General features: G+C 39.2%; 1 protein-coding gene and 1 pseudogene across 3 annotated transcripts in view; one reads left to right on the top strand and one right to left on the bottom strand.

Moving 5' to 3' along the window:
- The first annotated feature begins 3,467 nt into the window (after positions 1–3,467).
- NARS2 (asparaginyl-tRNA synthetase 2, mitochondrial) overlaps positions 3,468–23,951 on the top strand; it is a 125,235-nt gene continuing 104,751 nt past the window's right edge. The window contains exons 1-5 of one of the 3 annotated variants that reach the window (XM_002916276.4): positions 3,468–4,007; positions 8,299–8,408; positions 9,156–9,276; positions 11,658–11,798; positions 17,752–17,832. In XM_002916276.4, the coding sequence (XP_002916322.1) occupies positions 3,867–4,007; positions 8,299–8,408; positions 9,156–9,276; positions 11,658–11,798; positions 17,752–17,832 (594 nt within the window). In that variant the 5' untranslated portion in view covers positions 3,468–3,866. Of the gene's footprint in view, positions 4,008–8,298; positions 8,409–9,155; positions 9,277–11,657; positions 11,799–17,751; positions 17,833–23,561; positions 23,891–23,951 lie in introns of those variants that run through there. The other 2 variants (XM_034666274.1, XM_034666276.1) reach the window with 2 other exon arrangements.
- LOC117803574 lies at positions 12,401–12,499 on the bottom strand (annotated as a pseudogene).

The raw sequence follows: 23,951 nt of genomic DNA on the forward strand, positions 1-23,951 counted from the left end.
CCCACTCCCCCTGCTTGTGTTCCCTCTCTCGCTGGCTGTCTCTATCTCTGTCAAATAAATAAATAAAATCTTTAAAAAAAAAACATGGAAGGAAATGATAAACACTGAATTCTGGATAGTGGTTACCTCTATCCAGGAGGAAAAGAGGGAAATGGGATTGGAGAGAGGTACAAAGGAGGTCCATTTCCTGGAAGGAGAAAGATCTTAAGGAGATAGGACCAAATATTAAGATTTGATATGACAAACCCAGGTGTCAGCTACCAGGTTTTATTGCATTATTTCCAAAACTCTTCTATATGCAGGAAATAGGTCACATGTTTTACACACACACGAGTCTCTTGTACTGACCAGGGAAAGAAGATGCTCTAATTCTAGCAGCAGACCCGATTCCTCTATTTTAATATTTAATTTATATATATTTTGAGGTATATGTGAGTAAAATGCACAAATCTTAAGTTTACAGCTCCAGGAATGTTTGTCTATCTGATACCGGTAAGCCCACTAGGGTTATGATATAGAACGTTGCCGACTCTCTTCAGCACGTATGATGCCCGCTTTCCTGGCTGATATTCATCCTCCGGCTTCAGCTTAGCTGTCACTTCCTCTACAAAAACTGCCTTACTCCTCCAGCACTTGGTTACCACTGCTCTTCTGTGTTTTTCTTTTAATTGATCATTTACTTGTCAGCTTTTCTTTCTAGATTATGAGCTGCTTTTCTGAAGGTTCCAAATGACACATGTGACTTCTTGTGCTGTTTTGTGCCTGTGCCTTTCCATTTTTCAAGTTAAATTGTACTCACCAACGTTAGCTTCTTCAGAGAAACCCAGGATCCTTTGCAATATTCATCCATTCCTTGTCTACACCCAATGTCTCCCTAATTTCTGCATCAGGTACTATGTTCCTCTATGTTTTGAGGTCATGACCTTGATAGCAAGTTTTGGGTGTTGAGAATTTCATGAGTAGATTCAAGCATAATGAAAACCGCGAACACAGAGTTGTATTTTATGACCACATGGAGAATCAGAGTAATGCCTGCCCTTTCAAAGCCTTGAAACTTTGCAAGTGAAGCTGAAACTTGTCATGCTGAGCCTGATTAAAACCTTCTCCAAAGCTGACGATTAATACTGATGGTGTTCATTGCCCAGACCTGTATTATCAAAAGGTAACAATAAGAATGTTTCACTTCTGTTCTTCACTCCAGGGAACCTCAGGGAACTCCCTGAATCATAGAGAGACTGGTAGGCATGCCGAAGAAGGCAAGTTCTCTTTATGTTGTAGGGGGAGCAACTGAAGAGTAGTTTAATCACTGGAATAACAGGTGGGGAAGAGAATGGACTCTGGTGCCAGACTGCCAGTGTAACTTGGTACAAGCTCAAACCCTCTCCAAGCTTCAGTTTCTCCTTTGGAAACTGGGGGTGATGATGCTAACCTTCAGAGGGCTATTGTGTGCATTAAGGGAGTTAGTATGTGACAACTTCCTGGCAGGAGTCAGCATTCTACAGCACTAGCAACCATTATTACCAACATAGTAATATATTAATTGTGGAAAGATTACTCTGGCTACTGTCAGAAAGGTGATGAATCTAAAAAAGGCGGTTTCATTCTAATGTTGAAAACAAAAATAAGAAAACATGATTTGAGGGGCGCCTGGGTGGCACAGCGGTTAAGCGTTTGCCTTCGGCTCAGGGCGTGATCCTGGCGTTGTGGGATCGAGCCCCACATCAGGCTCCTCCGCTATGAGCCTGCTTCTTCCTCTCCCACTCCCCCTGCTTGTGTTCCCTCTCTCGCTGGCTGTCTCTATCTCTGTTGAATAAAATAAATAAAATCTTTAAAAAATAAAATAAAATAAAATAAAATAAAATAAAATAAAATAAAATAAAATAAAATAAAATACACATTGAGGGGGAAAGGGTGGTGAAAGATGGCAAGACAGAAAAACAGCCTGGGAAAGAAGTGAGCCAATTGGTCACTTCTTTTCATCCCTTGGACAAGGTAGGCATAGTCAAAGGGGAGATTAGAATGGAGAAACACATTAATGCTGTGATCATCTTCTTCCCAGATTTTGTAGCCAATACACCAAAGCCATAGTTATTTTTTTGTTAAAGTCCCAAAGCTATGTAATTCTGAAGGTATTTGGACGTTTCCATATTTTTAAAATTTTATTTAAGTAATCACTAATACCCAATGTGGGGCTCGAACTCGGGGCTGACCCCAAGATCAAGAGTTGCACGATCCTAATAAGCCAGCCAGGTACCCTTCCACGTTTCTTCTCAAAAGGTTCAAGAAGTGCTGGTATTTTTGTGGGAGATATTTTTTAGTCTGTATTTTTGTGGGAGATATTTTTTAGTCTGTCTTGAGAACAATTTTACAATTCTTCTAGTCTATTTGCCCTCCTAGCAACCCTTTCTGCTCACCTTCTTGCAGGAAATACTCTTTCTTACATCCCAGCATTGCAAAATTTGATCCTCCTCAAAAACTCAGTTTATTTCCTTCTCTACACTACCACTTCACTTGGCTCGTATATTTATGTGTACTTATAGGTTTATATTGCAATAATCTATTTTGTTGTCATTCCCCACATCTAGACCATGAGCTTGTTGGTGGAAGGACCATGATTTTATTTCCCATCTTGAGACACTCTATAGCATAGTAGTTTAGTGCATGGAGCTGGATTTCTGAGTTTAAATCTCACATTTATAGGATGTATTGTATATCCTTGAGCAAGTCATTTCATTTCTCTCTGCCCAAGTTCCTGTATCTGTAATATGGGCATAATAATAGCAGCAACTTTAAGTTGTTAACCCTTACTTCTATCTTTTAATTAGAAAACTTTTCATGATTGTCAGTGAATTACAGATATATATATTTTTTGATTTGGGAGGGGGTGGTGGATAAATTTAAAAGGGTCATTGTTTCCCGGTCAAACAAATGCAGATAACTGTGTTGGAAAAAAAGAGAGACTTGAAGATTCCAGCGGACAATGGCCTGCATTCCTTCCAGTCTCTCCAACATCTTCACGTTGTCTGTCGTGCCTTCTCTGATTTGCAAAAACAAGGTCTCTTCAGTTAATCTTTAGTAGTCGGAGGGCTACCTTCTCCAGCAAGCTATCTCTGGCATCCCATGGTTAGGCTCCGCCAGGGAACTGATCACTTTTAAGCAGTTGTCCGTTTAATTTCTGATACTACAAAACTGTGACTTGAGCAAAGATCTATGTTTTGTGCCTCTCAGTGTTCCTCTGCATCACCTCGAAGCTTTAGAAATGAAGACCTCTTAGGCCCGTCCCAGGTGTGCTCCCCATTTGCCCCAGCAATAACACCTACATCAGGAATGCCTTAGCTCCGCCCCTTCTGAGCCTCTAGCCCGCTTCCTCCTGACTGCGCCCGCACCTGCCTCTGGCCCGCCCCCTCCATAAACTAGAGTCACAAGTGCGCACGCTCCTTAACCTTCTCGTAGCGTGATGACGTTGACGGTGGCGTGCGACGTGTGGCGGCGGCCGCGCGTGTTTCAGCTGTGGGAAGCGGTCTGAGCTGTGGGTTTGGAAACTACGCGGGACCGTGAGGTGTCTGGGACCATGAGGTGTCTCGGCCCGCTCCGGCGCGTAGTTTTTTAGGCTTACGCCGCTAATTGTGTTGTCTCCGCTCCGCCCTGTCCGGGGAGAGGGAAGCGCAGGGGAGGTTCTGGGGGAAAGAACTGGAGCTCCTGAAGGGGAAGAGAGTAGCCGCGGGGGGAGGTGGGGCTTGGAGCGCCTGAGTGCAGGGCTGCAGCCCAGAATTGGGGAGCAGTCGAGAGGGGAGGTTCGCTATAGGCTAGGTCCGCACCCGCCTGGATCGGGGCTGGTCCCGAGGAGCGCCTGGGGCAGCCGAGCGATGTTTGGGGCCCGGTGCCTGGTCCGAGCCCTGCGCTCCTGTTCCTCCGCTCCCTGCCCGAGACACAAACCTTCAGCGAGACTGAGCGTGCGGGATGCTCTCGGGGCCCAGAACACGAATGGGGAGCGCGTTAAGGTCCAGGTTGGTGTATGGGAAGGGGGTGGCTTTTTCTTTTTGGTGACTTAAATGGCCCCTCCACGACTAGGCTTGCCTTGTCAGACAGTGACAGGCAGGGAAAGGAGAAAACGTAGGCAGTTGTGTGCGTTCACACTTTTTTCCATTCCTTGCCTACCGTTACTTTTTGCAAAACTGTTGGGATGCCTGTGAAGCCCTGGAACTATGCTCTTACGGTACCAGGACATTACCTGCGAACTTGTTAGTCATACAGCAGAATAAACCTACGATTTTCCTTTATCCCTCATAATGAACATCCGCAGTTAATAGGGCTGTCTCGAGCTAGCTCCTTAAGAGCTGACAGCGTGTCTTATCTGTCTAGGTATTCACACATGCCTAACAGTGAATACTTCTGCAACTAAACAATGGCTTTTATTCAACTTTTAACCACCCCAAGGCCCAAGAATGGGGGTTTGCCTATAATGTATGTTTAATAAATTAGGAGAAAGAGTAGAGTGTAGCAGTTTGCAACTCTGGAGTCATGCTGCCTAGGTTCAAATATGCCACTTAGTGGCTTATTAGTTATGGGCATGTCTCTTACGTGTTCTATACCTGTTTCCTTCTTATGGCAATGAAGCTAATAGTAGTCTCAGTCTCATGGAGTCCGAAGATTAAGTGAGATGGTAGGTATTAAGACATTTAGAACAGTGGCTCACAGTCAATAAATGTTGGCTGCTCTTATTTCTCTTGTTAATATTGTTTGCAACAGCTCCACATAGAAGATTTTCCCTTAAGGGAGTAGTCCAAGCAAGGTGGTTTGACCGTTTCTTAAAGGTTGCTGAAACACTGATGAAGTTATTTTTTTTGTCCTCAGATATCCTTGATTTTTTTTTATAATAATTTTTTATTATGTTAGTAACCATACAGTATATCCTTAGTTTTTCACGTAATGTTCCATGATTCATTATTTGCGTGTAACACCCAGTGCACCATACAATATGTGCCCTCCTTAATACCCATCACCGGCCTATCCCTGTCCCCCACCCCCCTCCTCTGAAGCCCTCAGTTTGTTTCCCAGAGTCCATAGACTCTCATGGTTCATTCCCCATTCTGTTTACCCCCCCTTCATTCTTTCCCTCTTTCTCCTACCGATCTTCCTATTTCTTATGTTCCATAAATGAGTGAAACCATATGATAATTGTTCTCTGCTTGACTTATTTCACTTAGCATAATCTCCTCCAGACCCGTCCAAGTTGCTGCAAATGTTGGGTAATTGTTCTTTCTGATGGCTGAGTAATATTCCATTGTATATATGGACAACATCTTAATCCAGTCATCTGTTGAAGGGCATCTTGGCTCCTTCCACAATTTAGCTATTGTGGACAATGCTGCTATGAACAGGGGTGCATATGGCCCTTCTCTTCACTACGTCTGTATCTTTGGGGTAAATACCCAGTAGTGCAATTGCTGGATCATAGGGTAGCTCAATTTTTAACTTTTTAAGGGACCTCCACACTGTTTTCCGAAGGGGCTGTACCAACTTGCATTCCCACCAACAGTGTAAGAGGGATCCCCTTTCTCCACATCCTCTCCAACATTTGTTGTTTCCTGCCTTGTCAGTTTTTGCCATTCTAACTGGCGTAAGGTTGTATCTCAGTGTGGTTTTGATTTGAATTTCCCTGATGGCTACTGATTTTGAACATTTTTTCATGTGTCTGTTAGCCATTTGTATGTCTTCATTGAAAAAGTGTCTGTTCATATCTTCTGCCCATTTTTTTCTTTGATTATTTTTTTCCCGTGTATTGAGTTTGAGAAGTTCTTTGTAGATCTTGGATACTAGTCTTTTATCTGTAGTGTCATTTGCAAATATCTTCTCCCATTCGGGTATCCTTGATTTTTAGCAGTATGGCCCCTCTGCATTTCTTTGGGTTTCATACTTTTTCCATGATACAAATCAAAACCTTTTCTATTCATTCATCTATTCATTTGACATACATACTTTAATGATTCCTTCAGAGTGGTAATCTAGAAAAGATTCAAAGATAAAAGCTACTGCTTAGGTTAGAGGCTTTCATTTTAGTGCTGTGCAGTCTAAGATCGTAGCCACCTGCCATTTGTGTCATTGAGCTCTTGAGATGAAGCTGGTCTAGATCAAAGGGTAACTGTAAATGTAAAATACACACCAATTTTGGAGAACAAAATACAAAATACCTCTATATATTTATATTGATTACATGTTGATATTTGGGGCATAATTGGGTTAAATAAAATATTAAAATTAATTTAATGTGTTTACTTTTAGTGTGACCACTAAAACATGCAAAATTACATTTATGGCTCACATTATGTTTTTGTGGGTCAGCCCTAGTCTAATGATTAAGACTAGTATTTGGGGCAATGTGATTAGTATTGGTGATATAGAAATTTGTGAGAAGATAGAGAGGGACGTCCTTAACTATGTGAGATCAAGGAAGACTTCTTGTATTAAGTGACATTTCGCTTAAGTCCTGAAGGGTATGAGTTCCTCAGGCAGAGGAACTGGGATGGGGTGGAGATAGCATTCTAGAGAAGTTTGGTAATAATGTGAACTTCGAACTAAGAACTGTATTTGAATTCTAGCTCTGCTATTTGGGAACTGATTTTAATTATTTGGAGAGATTATCCTAACTTCTCTAAATATGTTCTTCATTTTTAATATTCACTGCATTAAGTTCTTGTAAGGAATAAGTAGTAAAATATTTATAAAGAGCTTAGAACAGAAGCACATTTTTAAACGGTGATTCACAAATGTTATCTTTTACTAAAAAGTGAAAAGCAAGACAGTGGTGGTTTAGGAATTACTGTTGATTGAACGTGACCAAAGAGCACCTGCCTTTGGGGAAGCAGGGGGAGGTGAAACCAGAAAGATGGGCACACTCAATTATGAAAGACCTTATATAGGAGTTGGAGGCAATCTATACTTTGTTCAGTGTAGCCCCAGAAAAATTTCAAGGTCTTTGTGGTAGACTTGGGTTCAAGTTCTGGCTTTATGTTAACCAGCAGTGTGACCTTCGGCAAGTTGTTTTACTTCTTTGACCCCAGGTTCTTCACTTGTAAGACAGGTTATAATGATAATCCACAGAGCTGTTGTGAGGAAAGGATGAGATAGTATATGAAGAAGGTAGTAAAACACTTGTCACATAGTCGATTTTTAGTGCATAGTAGATATTCTTTCACTGAAAAACATTAGTGGACTATCTATTATGCACTTGACAATGGCCTTCAAAGGCAACTAAAGCATGGTTCCTAAACTTTGGAAATATTATGGACATGCAAATAAGGAATAGAAGAGCTTTAATAGCGATTTCTGTAGGACATGATGGGAACACAAAGTAAGGGTCAATACAGTTTTTCTAACTAGAATTATCTCCCTTTTCCCAAGCATGTCTAATAGTTAATCAAACACCATCAGTTGTTTCACAGTTGTTCAATGTCTGCTAGAATATTTCCTTTCCTGTGCAAGTTAAATTTAAGTTGGATGTGGTCTGGGAGAGCTGTTTTTAGTAGTACTGGTCTACTAGAAGGCCTCTCGTTTTTACTCACACATACCTGTCATTTAAATTCAGTGTCCTTGAGGGGCGCCTGGGTGGCACAGCGGTTAAGCGTCTGCCTTCAGCTCAGGGCGTGATCCCGGCGTTATGGGATCGAGCCCCACATCAGGCTCCTCTGCTGTGAGCCTGCTTCTTCCTCTCCCACTCCCCCTGCTTGTGTTCCTCTCTCACTGGCTGTCTCTATCTCTGTCAAATAAATAAATAAAAATCTTTAAAAATAAAAAAAAATAAAAAAAAAAAATAAATTCAGTGTCCTTGAAAGCTTATGTACTACTTAATATATGTTCGCAATGAAAAGCTTCTTGAGAACTTTGTGTGATACTGTCTAAGGGGAAAAAAAAATCTCATGAAGATGTTTCTAGTCTATAACTACATAATCTCTCTTCTGGGAATTTTATATAAAAGGAGGCAGGGGCCAAAATATGTGCCCTGTTATTTGTTGTGGTGGGGAAAAGAGCAAGGGGCAGGAAAAAATACCTGGAATAGCCAATATTGGGGAAATTGATGATGTGAATTAGGCTCTTCACCTAATGGATTGTTAGGCATCTTTTTAGAATGGTGAGTTTTATTAACCAAACGAAAAGATGTAATGCCAGAGCTGTATATCACTGCAATAAGAATCATATTGAGTCTTCCTTTCCTTTCCTTTTTTCCTTTAGTCTTAGTGTGTTATGAAAATGTAAAATGTTTGTGTTTGAAACTCACATTTAGAAATTTCTCTTCATTAGGGATGGATTCGTTCAGTCCGATCCCAGAAGGATGTCTTGTTCCTGCATATAAATGATGGATCGGCTTTGGAAAGCCTTCAGGTTGTAGCAGATTCAAGCTTTGACAGTAGGTGAGTTTTTTGGTTTTGTTTTTTTTTTTTTTAACAAAAGAATCTTTTTTCTTTCATCTCTGCTCCCCATTTCTCTAATCCAATGTTCCTATTGCCATCTGAGTGATCTTTCTAAACAAACCTGCTTTTCAAAGCTTTGAGGCTCAAGTCCAAATATCTGGAATCAAGATCCTTCAAGCTCAGGCCTTTCCTTTCCTTTTTTTCTTTTTTTCTCTTTCTCTGTTTTATTTTTTTTTCTATTTTTTTAATTTAAATTCAGTTAATTAACATGTAATGTGTTATTAGTTTCAGACATAGAGTTCAGTGATTTATCAGTCTTATATAACACCCAGTGCTCATTACATCATGTGCCCTCCTTAATGCCCATCACCCAGTTACCCCATCCCCCCCCTCCCCTCCAGCAACCCTGTTTGTTTCCTATGATTAAGAGTCTCTATGGTTTGTCTCCGTCTCTGATTTTGTCTTGTTTTATTTTTCCCTCCCTTCCCCTATGCTCCTCTATTTTTTTTCCTTAAATTTCACAAATGAGTGAAATCATATAATTGTCTTTCTCTGATTGACTTATTTCACTTAGCATAATAGCCTCTAGTTCCAGCCATATCATTGCAAATGGCAAAATTTCTTTTCTTTTCTTTGGGGTGAAACCTCTATCATTAAATATTGAAATGTTCTGATAGCAAGTTTTGTATTAAAATGAGGGTTCCATATAACGATAATCTTGTTTATGCTGGCTTTTTGTTACTTTAGAGAACTGGCTTTTGGGAGTTCTGTGGAAGTTCAAGGGCAGCTGGTAAAAAGTCCATCCAAAAAGCAAAATGTGGAACTGAAGGCAGAAAAAATTGAAGTTGTTGGAAATTGCGATGCCAAGGTATGCTTTCTAATACTTTAGTGGAGACTATTTAGGCTTAATGTAAAACATTAGCAGTCTGTTTTAAGTGTGATTATTGGGAAGATGGCAGTTAGAGCATGTTTCAGTTGGACTTCCCAGATAATTGGAACAGGCTATAGAGCCTGAGGAATGTAGAGAGTGTAGCAAAAAGTATGTAGATGGCTGAGTTTTATGAGTGAAAGTGAAGTATTAATCTGTGCATCTCTTTGGACACCTGTCACAGTTGAAACTTGCCACTTTCATGAGGATGCCCAGTTAGCTGCAGTGACAGACACATACCCATGTTCTTAGGAAATCCCTGCCTAGAAATGACTTGCAGAATCTAGAACTGTGTTGTACCGGTATAGTAGCCATTAGCCGCCTGTGGCTGTTTAATATCAACTAATTTAATATTAAATCAATCAAAATTAGATAAAAAAATCAGTTCCACAGTGACATTAGCCACATTTCAAGTGTTTGGTCATCACAGGCAGCTGCTGGCTACCATACTGGATAGCATGGATACAGAACATTTCCATTTATCACACAAAATTCTCTGGCACAGTACTGGAGTGCCTTAATGCTCGAGCTGAGCAAACATAAGAAATCCTACATTAAGACATGTATGGGGCACCTGGCCGTCGTCGTCGGTTAAGCCTCTAACTCTTGGTTTCAGCTCAGGTTGTGATCTCAGGGTCTTAAGATCAAGAACCCTGTCAGGCCCCCTGGTCAGCAGGGAGTCTGCTGGGGGGTGGGGGTTTTCTCTCCTCCCTCTGCCTCCACCTGCTGGTGTGTGCACGCTCATGTGCGCTCTCTCTCTCTTCCTCGCTTTTTCTATCTCAGATAAATCTTAAAAAAAAAAAAGGTAGAGACATATTTATGCCTATTTTTGCAAGACTCGTTGTTACTAGCTTTTATTTATCACCTGATAAAGAGGTTAGAGAGTGTAAAGCCATAGGTTATCAATCCAGTTTCTGAATTAGAGAAAATGAGGCCCAGTCAAGTGACCTGACTTGCCCAAGGTTATATTGCTGACTAGTGCCACAGCTGAAATTGATGTCCCAGCCATTTGACTCCCCTGTAGTTTTGCTATACTTGTCTTCAAGTATTTAATGAACAAAAAATGAGGAACTATAGGGAGATTGCCTCATTTTAATTCATTTTTATTTCTTTTGGATAATTGGAGGAAAATAAATACAAGGAAATAAGAGAGAAAATGGGCAACTTTTAAAAAAATGTCATTCTGAATAATTTTTAAAGAAATACTGATTGAAATACTAATAAATACTAATTGACATGTAAAATCTGGAATCAGGTTCTAAGATTTCTGAAAAGTAGACTGTGAAAATAATTTGGGACTCAGAGAGGAATTGGAGATGGTAAACATTTTTGGTTCTGCTTTTTTAGAGGAGTATAATGATTATTAAAATTTGCCATGTGTTTTAAATTGTTCTCTCTTGGCTTCTCTCTTTGTCATTCACCTTCTCTCCCCCTTGATTTCAGGTTCATTTTAATGTATTCAGACATTAGAGAATTCTGATTCCCACGCAGTCTCCACACTCCTATTAGTGTGGTCATAATTTGACTTTAGTAGATGTGGTGCTTATCTCTATTATGAAATAAATTAGCATGTGCACTAAAAGAAATAGGTAAGACTAAATGGAATAAGCTAGCAGTTTGGCTTTTTTACTTAGTTTTTCTATTACTAAAACTTTGGTCTGAAGCTTTGTTTCTGTCTTCTTAATCTTGAAACATGAGCAGGACAGCATGTAATATTTCTACATAGAGTCATAATTTGAAATTTTTGTAAATATACACTACTCTGCCAGATGACAGAAAGCTGTTGACCCTCCCTCATGTTCTTAGACATGTTGAGAAACAGTGAAAAACAGTGCCAATTGATTATAAATGATTGTAGGCTTTCAAGACATTTGGGTGACTTTAAAATTGAACACCAGCTGTGTGTACACAGCTGTAGAAAACATAATCTTTAATATCTACAATATTCTGAACTCTTATGTGCCAAACAGTGGACTATTTTGCATAATTATATCCTAATCTCTCTATTTGTAAGTAGTGACTGACACAAGCTAATGGATGGAAACTTGATAAATAACGGATTAGCCTCAGTAATATTAACTTTGCCCAAGGTTCCACACCTAATAAGTAGTAGAGCTGGATTCAAACCCACATCTCTGATTCCACCTACCATTCTACTAATTTGGAATAAATGTGGGCTATATTCATTTACATTAAGAAACAGAAAAGGAAAACATTTTAATTTTGTTCTGAGGCATTATATTTAACAAGTGTCCTGGAAACTGCTATTATGGAACATTATCTTTTTTAGCTCTTAATTTGTTTCTTCCATTTATTGGCAGGCTTTCCCTTTTAAATATAAAGAGAGGCATCCTCTGGAGTATCTAAGACAGTATCCTCACCTTCGGTGTAGAACTAACACTCTGGGTTCTATACTGAGGGTTCGCAGTGAAGCCACAGCTGCTATTCATTCTTTCTTTAAGGTAAGGTGCTTTGTGTGCTTTTAGCTGTTTTTTTTTTTTTCGTAGCTGTTCGTTCTTGTGAAGAAGTTAAATTAATTGTAACCTTGGAGTATTATCCTGAAAGTTGTTAGTTACAATAGTTATTCCAAGCACCCTTTATTTGTGTGGTACTTTTTTCTTTGGCTGATGTGAAATTGTCTCTTTATCACTGGTTTTGAGCAATTAGATTATGATGTGCCTTGGCACAGTTTTTTTTTGTTCCTTGTGTTTAGACCTTGTAGAGTTTCTTGGGTCTGTGTGTTTTAATTTGCATGAAGTTTTTCAGCCATTATTTCTTCAAATATTTTTTATGTTACCTCCCCTCTTTGGAGACTTCAGTTGCCTATATATTAGGCCACTTAGTGATACCTCCATAGCTCACTGATGTTCTTTTTTTTTTTTAAATTCCTTTTTCCTTGTGTGTTTTTTTAGGGGGTAGTTTCTATTGCTGTGTCTTCAAGCTTACTAATTTTTTCTTCTACAGTGACTGATTTGTTGTTATTCTTATCCAGTGCGTTTTTCATCTCACATGGTAGGTTTCATAACTAGATGTTTGATTTGGGCCTTTTTTTTTCCTGTGTGGAAAAAATATGGAATGCTTCACGAATTTGCGTGTCATCCTTGCACAGGGACCATGCTCATTTTCTCTGTATTGCTGCTGAAGCAAGCACGATTTGGGCCTTTTTAAAAAAATATCTTCCATATCTCTACTTAACTTTTTGAACATGTACAATACAGTTTTAATAGAAACTATTTACAGTTGTAATAGCTGCTTAATAACTGTTTAATGTCCTTCTAACATGTCTGTTGATTATAAGTCCTTTTTGATTGATTTACTGCTTTTTTTAAAATTTGTATTTTATTTACGTATTATTTGATTTACTGCTTTTAGTCTCCTAATTACAGGTAATGATTTCTTGCCTCTTTGTGTATCTGCTAATCTTTGGTTAGATGCCAGACAGAAAATTTTACCATGTTGGACATTATTAAGCTTTGTTTCAGTGTGCAGTTAGGCTACTTGAAAACTGTTTGATCCTTTGGGGTCTTGCTTTTTTGATTTGGTAAATAGGGCTGGAGCAGTCCTCACAGTCTAGGGCTAGTTAATTTCCACTACTGAGGCCAAGTCTTCCTGAGTACTTTACCTAGTGGCCTTGTGAATTTTGAGTTTTTCCAATCTGGCTTGTGGGAACAGGTACTGTTTCCAGCCACACATGAGCACCAGGCATTGTTTCCTCATAATCTTTTTGGATGGTTCTTTCCTTGGCCTTTGATAGTTTTCCCACATGCATGTGTTTATCATTCTTCTACCTAATACTCCGTAGTGACCCTCTGTACATCCCTGGAGTTCTCTGTGCAGCTCTCTCCTCTCTGATACTCTCTCCTATGAATTCTAGCCACTTTTGTCCCCCCAGGCTCTCAGCTCTGTCTCCTCAACTGCTGGGCTCCACTTTATTTCTGTGTCCAGCTATGGCCTGCACAATCTCAAGGTACTAAGCAAGGCTATTGATAGCGTTCCTTAAGTTTGTTTCCCACCTCAGGGATCACTGTCTTTTGTTGTCTGATAGCCATTGTCTTGAAAACCATCCTTTCATGTGGCTTTTTGTGTGGTGGCTGGGGGTTTAGTTTTGGGTTTTGTTTGTCTGTTTTCAAGGGGGGAGGGTAAATATGATCCCGGTTTTTCCATCTTGGTCATATACATATTGTATTTGTAGTAAGTACTACTTTTAGAGAGTTACTGGTGTTAATCAAGTAGATTGGTGCGTAGCTAAAGGTATTTTGTCTTATTTAGCTTTGCTTGTCATCCACTTCCCCTTACCTGGGAAAGCCACAGGGGCATATAGTTGTTAAGTTGATGAGGTGAAAGGACCCTTCCCCCATGTGGATGAGAGGGCCCCAAAGGCCAGGAGTGGCCAGCAGATGAAGTTCAGTGTTCTTCCAAGTGAAGTGATTCTGGAGCTCTTCGTACACCACTTCTCCAGATCCAGCTGATTGGCAGAGATTGTCTAACATCATACCCTTCCCTTAGGTGCATCCAAATAGGCCCAGCCCTATTGTAGTTTACCAAGAGAGTTTTGCTCTTTGAAAAGCTCCTTCAGAGTTAGTTTCTGGTGAAACAGCTAAAGAGCATCATGGCTTTGAAGCATATAGTGTTGAATAAACAAAGAAAAATAATCACATTATACTGTGTCATCCTATTACAGTTCAAAAGGTACATTTCCATATGCTCTCATAAACTTTCTTATGCAACTTCCATATGGCTTTTCAGTAGTGCTTGAACCACACAAACAGAAAATTTGTTCAGATCTAAAAATGCTTTTTGCCCCGTATGACTTTAAACAGTGGATAAAGTAGACCTGCTTCAATACTGAAAGTTTTATAGATTTCTGGCCACTAGATGGTGATATTGACAGTCCATTGACAAGTGGGCTTCACCTACTTTATACATTACTGGAAGCTTTTACAACTGTGTAAACAATTAAAAATAACAAACTGGGAAAATCTGAAATAAAAAAATAAGCAAAATAGGGGCGCCTGGGTGGCACAGCGGTTAAGCGTCTGCCTTCAGCTCAGGGTGTGATCCCGGCGTTATGGGATCGAGCCCCACATCAGGCTCCTCTGCTATGAGCCTGCTTCTTCCTCTCCCACTCCCCCTGCTTGTGTTCCCTCTCTCGCTGGCTGTCTCTATCTCTGTCGAATAAATAAATAAAATCTTTAAAAAAAAAATAAGCAAAATAACGTTCTAAGTGGTTGCAAATAATGAATTTTAGCACTATTGGTTGTAGTTAAAAGGCAGGTAATTTTTGAGTGCTATAAATTCTCTTTGTAATTGTGAAGCCCTGAAAAGTACACTGCTGATAATTCTATAATGTTACCCACTTGTATGTATAACAGTTAGGATTGAACTGAAATCACAGAATACTATAGGGCTTATTAAATAATAGTTACATGTTATTTAGTATTTGGTACTATTTCTGTGACTTACTACTTTAGACTCCCTAAAAGATGTTAAGACTTAAAATCTAAGTAAGAGTTTCATACCTTAAAGTATCCTAACTTAAAAAGGTACTGTTCTAGTTGATTTCTAGAAATCTAGTAAGATTTCTAGATTAGAAAGTCATTCTTTTGGTTTGAGTATCAAAACTATTTTGTGTATAAGTTGGTTTGTTCATAAAATTGCTACATTTGCTGTGTACTAAAACTTGGATATCTAGAATCCTCAAGGAGTGAATTACTTAGAAGAGCTGAGTTTCTCTCATAACGGAATAGTTAGGCACAAATTTTTTCCAGTTTATGGAAGTCATCCTAAAATATATTAAATATTTCCCTGTATTCCTAATCGATCCAGTAGAAGAGTTTGCCGTCCCTTGATGAGTCCAGATTCTTCCTTTGAGTATCAGGGTTTTCCCTCTTCTATATGGCAAGGCCTTAAAAGCCTGTCAGGGTGTATTCTTTGCCCCTCTGTTGAATGACCGCAGACTGCTGTGTCTTTGGGTTCCTGTGACTGCTTTTTATGGATTTTTTTTTCTATTTTTTTGGTCTTCTTGCTGTCACTTTTTCTTGCCAGTGGCTAGCAGTTTTTGTCAGGTTTCTTTCTTGCTGATTCTGGTTAAATAATGATGCTTACTTTGTGTGAGTGTAAAAGAAAAATACAGTCCATGAGTTTTTGAGTGATATGCATGGGTCATAGTATGTGAATTTTGTAATTTTCAGATACTCAGTGCCTTATAAATATCTGGTTCTAAAATATGTATCAGAAATATTTAAATATTTAGAGGTGGTGAGTAAAATCAGAAAAATTGGGTGAGTAGGAGTGCCTGGGTGGCTCAGTTGGTTAAGCACTGCCTTCCGCTAAGGTCATGATCCCAGGGTCCTAGGATTAAGCTCCCCCTCAGGGTCCAGGCTCCTGGCTCAACAGGGAGTCTGCTTCTCCCTCTGCCTCCCCTCCTCCCCCCTGCTTGTGCTTTCTCTCACTCTCTCTTTCAAATAAATAAATAAATCTTAAGGGGGAAAAAAAAAGAAAAATTGGGTAAGTGTGTACTTTTATTTTTGGCTCCTTCTCTGGCCTTTCTTTCTCTAATTAGGAACCTCTTTGCTGTAGGATGGGATAAATACCTGACACCCTGGTGGAGGCGGACAATACTCCCCCACTCCTTGCTGTTTATTTTCCTTTTTATTTTTCTACTTCCCTATCCACTTGCTCTTTTTTGGATTTTGTTCTCTGTGCTTTATTATTCTACCCTTGGACTCTGTTCTTTATAGCTTTTGGTGGGAATGTTATAGACTTTGATATAAGCCTTCTAGCAGCATTAAGGCTTAAAAAGCTGGTGACACCTTTTGAAAGGTTTAGCATTAATTGAGTATTAAGAATAATTCCCACTACTTGAGTGATTTTTTTTTAAACCCATATAGTTATTTTCATAAGATTTGCAGTTTTGTTTCTTGTGGCAATTGACCAGTTCTAACTTTGGCAATTACATTTAGCCGTTAAATTTTCTCCTCCCTCCCCCCCTCCCTCTCACCACCCTCGTTTCCTTTGGATTTTTCACTTCCTTTCTTTGTTTACTGCACCCCTGCTCATAGTTGCCTGTATTCATGTGGAATAAATGATTCATGTCCATAATTCTGGTTCCTAGGAGATAAAAATTTTATGCAGTAATGTTATTGATTATATTTCATTCGTTCTCTATAATGTGCTTTGTGTGGCACCTCTAAGCACGTAGCTCCCAGGTTAAGTATATATTTGAATATTTTCTGAGACTCCTAATTTATGGCTTGAGTATCTAATCAGTCTACATCATAAGACAGGTTGTTTACTGGGTACTTTGTATCATAGCCAGAAGACTTGAATGCCACCTTTTTAGGAAGGGAGGGACAGATTTGGGAGGCCACTGGTGTAATGCTGCATTGAGACATTTTACATTCCATCCGTGATAGGCACAATTTGGCAGAGATTAAATGTGCATGTATGAATTCATTGCATTGATTTCAAGACCACAATTTTTCTGTGAAACACATACTATTCTGCTTCTGCAGCGTTAAGTTCACTTGAATTACCTCTACTCCCACCTGCAACATTTACACCGAATGTAACCTTTTGCCTACATCCATAGTCAAAATGAAAGAAGCATAACCTTGAAGTTGCTTGGTTATTGCAATCCTACTAGCAAACAGCTTTTGTGGTTCACGAATGGAAATAGCTCAGACTTTGGAGCGGAAGAATTGCAGTTGGGCGCCTCAGTAATGGATGGATTTGCTGCTCAGAATCTTCCTTGAGGCAAAGGAAGTGCACTGCCTATGCCATACGTAGTGTACTGTGCCATCAGCTTAATGACAGACTTCCTAAAAATCATTTCTGTCTTTGTTGCTATTTATTTCTTCAGTCCCTATTTGTCAACTTTAATTTTTCTCCTTTTTTGGTGGTTTGTGACAATTGGGGGTCTCATTCCAAAATAACAACTGAAGTTCATATTGATCACTTTGTAAGCCCTTAGCAGTGCGGGTAACATCATTGTGCATTAGCCTTGAGTGAGTGTGTGTGTGTGTGTGTGTGTGTGTTGAATCACTACCAGTGTGTTAGAGAAGTGGGAAGAAAAAAATACACCAGAGAGACCCTAAAGGCCTAGGTTCTAGTCCTGGATGTCTCTGCCATCAACTAGTTGTGTGAATTTTTCATTAAATCTCTCTGGGCCTCAATTCCCTTATCTTTGAAATTAGGTTGGACTAGAGAATGTCTAAGTCAGTTCTTGATTTAAAATTCATTGTGCTTCTCTGCACAGTAAAACACTCAACTTGGTGCCTCAGTAGTTATACTTGTAGGTTAGAGATTTGATACGGCATTCTTCTAGTGCTCTTTTAATACGATAATCAGTTGTCTGTTCTTAGAATTGTTTTATATACAGAGATGCTGAAAAAAGTGGGTTTTCTTATCTTCCAGGACAGTGGCTTTGTGCATATTCATACTCCAATAATCACATCCAATGACTGTGAGGGAGCTGGAGAACTGTTCCAAGTTGAGGTAAGTTGTGCTTCCCATCTTGAGGGATAGGTTGCTCTTTGATACTTTTCTTCAGAAGGTTTGCTTTAAATTTAATAATGGCTATGTGGATAGACCATAGCTAGAACTTGAAGTTTTGTCAATAGTAATCCTTAAAAAGCATAATAGTAATCCTTAAAAAGCATATAGAGAAAATTCAAACTTCTCTGATTTCCTGTCCTACTGGCTATGTTACTGACATTATGACTGAAAGGAATGAATTTTTAATTTAGTACTCCATTTGCTTTCCTTATATAACTGTGAATTGGTGAACTAGAGAAATTTGAAGAGATTAATAAAGCTTTTAAGATCTCTTTCATGCACATTCAAGCCCCAGTTAATATTTTTGGATGTAAGTCATATTTTAAAAGATAAAATAAGAAAACATACATGTGCATATTGTCTTTTCCAAAGTCTTTAAAGAACACATTTATTTTATAAGAAATTATTTATGTTCCATGTATCTCATGAAGGCTCTGATTTTCTTTGTTCAACAATAATTTTTTGAGCTCCTGGTATATGCCAGGCATTGTCAGCTTGCCCTGTTGCATATTATTTAAAAGTAACTAGTTTTTCTTACTTGTAGGCAGTTGAAAGCCTTTCATTTACCAATTTCACAACCTGTTAAACATCATTGGCCAGTAGTATAATAATGGGCAGAGAGAAATGTATGTTGATAAATGGTGCCTTTTGTATTTCTTTCATTTATTTAGTGATTTCTTTATCTCTAAGATGTCAGGATTCTTATTTATACATCTGGGTGATTCTATCAAATGGCAAGACCTGTGTATAACTGCTCTGTTCTGGTTCAGTACATTCGGACTCTTGATAATGATGCTCTTTTTATTAATGAACAAAATATTCACTGGGAGAAGTTGTCCTGGTGTGTTGAAGTCATTGTTCAAAACGATAATCAAATGATGTCTGTATTCATACATAGTTTGAAGAAATCTTGATAAGCCTTCTGCAAAAAGCAGAATAAAAATGCTTCATTGAACATTTAAACTGGGAATGTTAGCATCTGTAAATGTGAGTTCAAAGAAGGCAGCAAATGATAAAGTAACAATACATAAATTGTGAAAAACATTCTCTTTAGGTGTATATGTTGTTTTCTCTTTGCACCTTAGTAGTCTTCGTTGAAGTGAGGAAGTACCCACCTTAAATACATTTCATAATCCTTTAATCTAAACCACTGAATATTAAAAAGGAAATGACAGGGAAGGAAAGGTATAATTTAAAGGAGTTTTACAAATAAGAAAGTAATTATTAAAGAGACCCAAATTAAGCAAGTAAAAAAAATTGTAACATACTGAAATAATGATACATTTGGAGATAACTACTTTGCTACCAGGGAAATCCCATAAGCAAGTCTGAATGATTACAGTATGTGTATTTTGGCCTTTAAACAATACAAGGCAAGTTACCAGATAAGTATAAATATAGAGGAAGGGAAAATACATATTTCTGAAGCTAAACAAATGAGAAGTGTTCAGCGTTTGTAGCCTTTCAGGGCCAGGTTGAGGAATTTCACATTCCTGGGCTCCTGCAGTCAGGCTGTACATCAGATCTCAGCAGTTTGTGGCTTTTATCACCTGCTGGTCTTTGTTGCTTTCAGAAGTTTGGTTTAAAAGACTTGTCTTCTGCCCCTGCCAACCGTCTATCCTTTGAAAGCGGGACCTTCTTATTCCCACCTCACACATGTCTGTGCAGTACTTTCATTGTGTTAATTTTGTCCTGACTGCGTGTTAAGGCATTGAGGTTTGAATCTTGGTACCCCACTGTTAGGTGGAAGTGGAGTTTCATATTTAAATTCTTCCTTCTCTTGGGGTGTGTGAGTGGCTCAGTCAGTTAAGTGTCTGGATCTCAGGTCAGGATCTCAGGATCGTAAAATCAAGCCCCACATCAGGCTCCGCACTGGGTGTGGAGCCTACAAGGATGCCTGGTACACACCCAGGTTTGAGGGCAGCAGTAAAAGGCCATTTTGAAATGCGCAATAAGGACATACGCTTCTCAGAGCTCCTGGGTGGCTCAGTCGGTTAAGTGGCTACCTTCGGCTTGGGTCTTGATCCCAGAGTCGTTAGATCAGGTCCTGCATCAGGCTCCCTGCATGGTGGAGAGCCTGCTTCTCCCTCTCCCCCACTAATCTTGCTCGTTCTCTTGCTGTCTCTCTCTCTCACTCTCTCACTCTCAAATAAATAAATAAAATCTTTAAAAAAAAAAAAGAACATACACTTCTCTAATATGCTGTTGAGACGTGATAGCCTGTCCCATCATTTGAGTTCCTTTTTCTTTTTCCTGCTTTCTGTTTCCTGCTTTAAGGCTTGGGATGTTTGTTAAGGTTTGGGTACTACTGAACACATATGGAGGAGTTTTGTTAAGGCATGCATACATTATTCAGCAGACATTTGTACCGTCTGTGTTCAAGATGCTAGCTTGTCTTGAGACGATAAAAGAGATTAAAGGCAAGAATTAGACATTATGGCAAAAATGAGTGTTGATGGAGCATAAGATGAAACTGCTTTATGTATATATTTGAAGTCACAGTCTTAATCGCAGGTGGTATGGAATCTAGAGGAAAATTAGGTCATTGAGGATTGACTTGGGCAGGAAAATATTCAAATTTCTGAATTTCTGACTAGAGTGTAACCTAGGGAGAATATTTCCAGTATGAGAACAAGTGAGCAGAAATGAGTGTGGGGTTTTCAATGGACTCTGGATGGACAAATTAGAAGGTTCATATTGGTGAATGGTAAGAAATAAAGTTGGATGGCTATAGGAACAAAAAGATGGAACAGGTTTTTTATTTTTTTAAATTTTTTTAAAAAAAATTTTTTTTAATTATTTTTTATTATGTTAGTCACCATACAGTACATCCCCGGTTTCCGATATAAAGTTCGATGATTCATTAGTTGCGTATAACACCCAGTGCACCGTGCAATACATGCCCTCCTTACTACCCATCACCAGCCTATCCCATTCCCCCACCCCCCTCACCTCTGAGGCCCTCAGTTTGTTTCTCATAGTCCATAGTCTCTTATGTTTCATGGAACAGGTTTTTTTTTAAAAAAAGACTTTTTTGAGATATATTTTATATGCCATTAAATTTACCCACTTACAATACAGTTCCATGGTTTTTAGTATATTCACAAGATTGTGCAGCCATCAATCACTACAATCTAAATTCCCCGAAGTGAAACCTGGTACCCATTAGCAGTCTCTCGCCATTCCCACCCCCCCACCCCCAGTTCTAGGTGACCACTCAACTGCTTTCTATAGATTTGCCTTTTGAGGAGCCATTTCATATGAATGGAATCATACAACATAGGGTCTTTTGTGTTTAGCTCTTTTTTTCTCAGCACAATGTTTTTGAGATTCATTCACATTGTAGCATTTATCAGTACTTCATTCCCTTTTATATTCAGCGGGTATACAGTTGTGTAGATGTACAGCATTTTGTTTATCCATTTGGCAGTTAATGGATATTTGGATTGTTTCTACCTTCTAGCTATTATGAATAATGCTACTGTGAACATTTGTGAAAACATTTCGATGAGCATATGATTTCATGTCTCTTGGGTGGAATTGCTAAGTCATATGGTAACTCTGTGTTTAATATTTTGGGAAGCTGCCAAACCATTTTTCAAAGTGGCTGCACCATTTTATATTCCCACCAGCAATGCTTGAGGGTTCCAGTTTCCCCACATCATTGCCAACCCTTATTATTGCCCTTCTTTTTTTTTATTGTAGCCATACCTAGAGGGTATGAAATTGTATCTCATTATGGGTTTCCTTTTTGCTTTTGAACATTTACAACTTATACGTAAATGTGTAATTCACATTTGAGCTTTTAAAATTACAGTTCTGTTATGTCAAAATGTGATAGATAAATGGTCACACATTATGAAATTAAATTAGGCTGAGAAAATCTAAGAGTAATACTTCATATAATAGGAATGTTATTCAAGCCTTAAAATTTATACATTTGAATACTTTTTAAAGCTGAGAAAGAACTGAAAGTGTAAGCCTGTTAAATGGAACCCAAGAAGACGTGTACTTTTATATCTGAATCTCATACTGTGAAGAGTCTCATACTAAGATTCTCATGCTGTATCTCATACTATATGTTGAAGTTTGGCATTAGTTTGGTTTGCTTGTATGTATGTGTGTGTGGTTATATATGTAACATAAAATTTCCCATTTTAACCATTTTTAAGTGTACAATTCAGTACCATTAATAATATTTACAGTGTTGTACAACCATTCCCACTGTTTCTTAAAACTTTTTCATCACTCCAACAGAAACTCTATAGCAAAAGTTCTCCTCCCATACCCCTTACCCCTAGTAACCTCTAATCTACTTTTTGGCTCTATGGCTGTCTTGTTCTGGATATTTCATATAAATGGAATCATACATGATATATGGCCTTTTGTGCCTGGCTTCTGTTGGAGCATGTATCAGAATTTCATTTCTTTTTATTACTAAATTATATGTTGTGTGGATATACCTATTCATTGAGAGACATTAAGTTGTTTCCACTTTTTGATTATTATGGATAATGCTGCTGTGAACATTTTTGTATGAGTTTTTGTTTGAACACTTCTTTTCAGCTCTTTTGAGTATATACCTAGGAGTGCAATTGCTGGGTCATATGGTTATTCTCTGTTTAACTGATTGAGAAACTGCCAAATTATTCTCCATAGTGGCTGCACCATATTACAGTCCCACCAGATATTCATGAGGCTTCCCCCCCTTTTTTTTTTTAGATTTTATTTATTTGAGAGAGAGATCACGTGCGTGCGAGTGGGGGTAGGGGAGGAAGAGAATCTCCACAGACTCCTCACTGAGCAGAACCCTATGTGGAACTCAACTCCATGCCCCTGAGATCCTGACCTGAGCCCAAATCAGAAGTCAGGCACTTAACTGACTGAGCCACCCAGGCACCCGGAGGATTCCACTTTCACTGCGTCCTTGCCAGACGCTTGTTATTTCCAGTCTCTGTTATGGCCATTCTGATGGATCCATTATCTCATTGTGGGTTTGATTTGCACTTCCTTAATGGCAAGGTTGTTGAGCATCTTTCTGTGTGCCTGTTGGCTATTTGTATATCCTTGGAGAAATGTCTATTTAAGTCTTTTGTCAATTTTTTAATTGTCTTATTTGTCTTTTTGTTGTTGAGGTATAAGAGTTTCTTTTCTATTTTAGAAACAAATCTATCCCCTGCATCCCCCTAACAGTGTGAAGTCTCTGATTACGGCCCTGGCTGGCTCAGCCATGGGTATGCCCACAGACACCTAGAGGTGGCAGTGATTCAGGCTGGGCTCTCTTTGGCAGTCTCTTTCCCAGACCACACCCAGCTCTGAAACTCCACTAATTCCAGGCTGATTGCTCTATTGTTTTAACAGTATTCACAGACTGATCCAGTCAAAATTACGGTCCTTTAAAGGTATACTTTCCAAAGTCAATGTTTGAAATTTATCCTGAGCCCAAAAGGTCTCCTCCCCTGCTGTCTCTTAGTTTCTCTCCAGCAGATTAGCAGGTCTACAGTTTATCTTGCCTTTCAGCATGACCTTTTTTTTTTTTTTTTTTTTTTTTTTTTTTTTAGAGCACCCTTAGGTTTGAACTTTTCCACATTCTGTGGCAAATGAAGTCAGTTCCTTTAAAAAAGAGATTTGGGGAAGTGTTTTATGGCCTGCTTCTATCCCCAGGCAAAATCTCTGAACAAGGCTGTAGTGCTGGAGGCAGGGACAGTGGGGACTTCTCTCTAAGTGACATCCTGAAATAGGAACCAAGCTCAATGGCGTGGGTGGCTGCAGCTCCAGGTCTCCTGGGTTTGCCTCGCCCACCCCGTGGGCCTGGACAAGAGAATCAGGGTCTAGTATTCTTAGTGCCTTGCCCAAGGCGGAGCTTCCTTCTGACCAGCAGCGACTGGGGAGAAGAAGGGAGCCGCCACGTCTTGGCCACACTCACCCAGAACTTAGCGCCAGCAGCAGGTAGCTGTGGGCGAGGTGAGAAATGCTGGCATGCTGCCCCTACGCTAAGGTAATCCTCCAACTGGGACCTGAGGGGTTCAAATGAGCTCTCTGTCTTTGGCTGTTTTATT

This window comes from Ailuropoda melanoleuca, chromosome 8 (assembly GCF_002007445.2).
Source record: "Ailuropoda melanoleuca isolate Jingjing chromosome 8, ASM200744v2, whole genome shotgun sequence".
Classification (NCBI taxonomy): domain Eukaryota; kingdom Metazoa; phylum Chordata; class Mammalia; order Carnivora; family Ursidae; genus Ailuropoda; species Ailuropoda melanoleuca.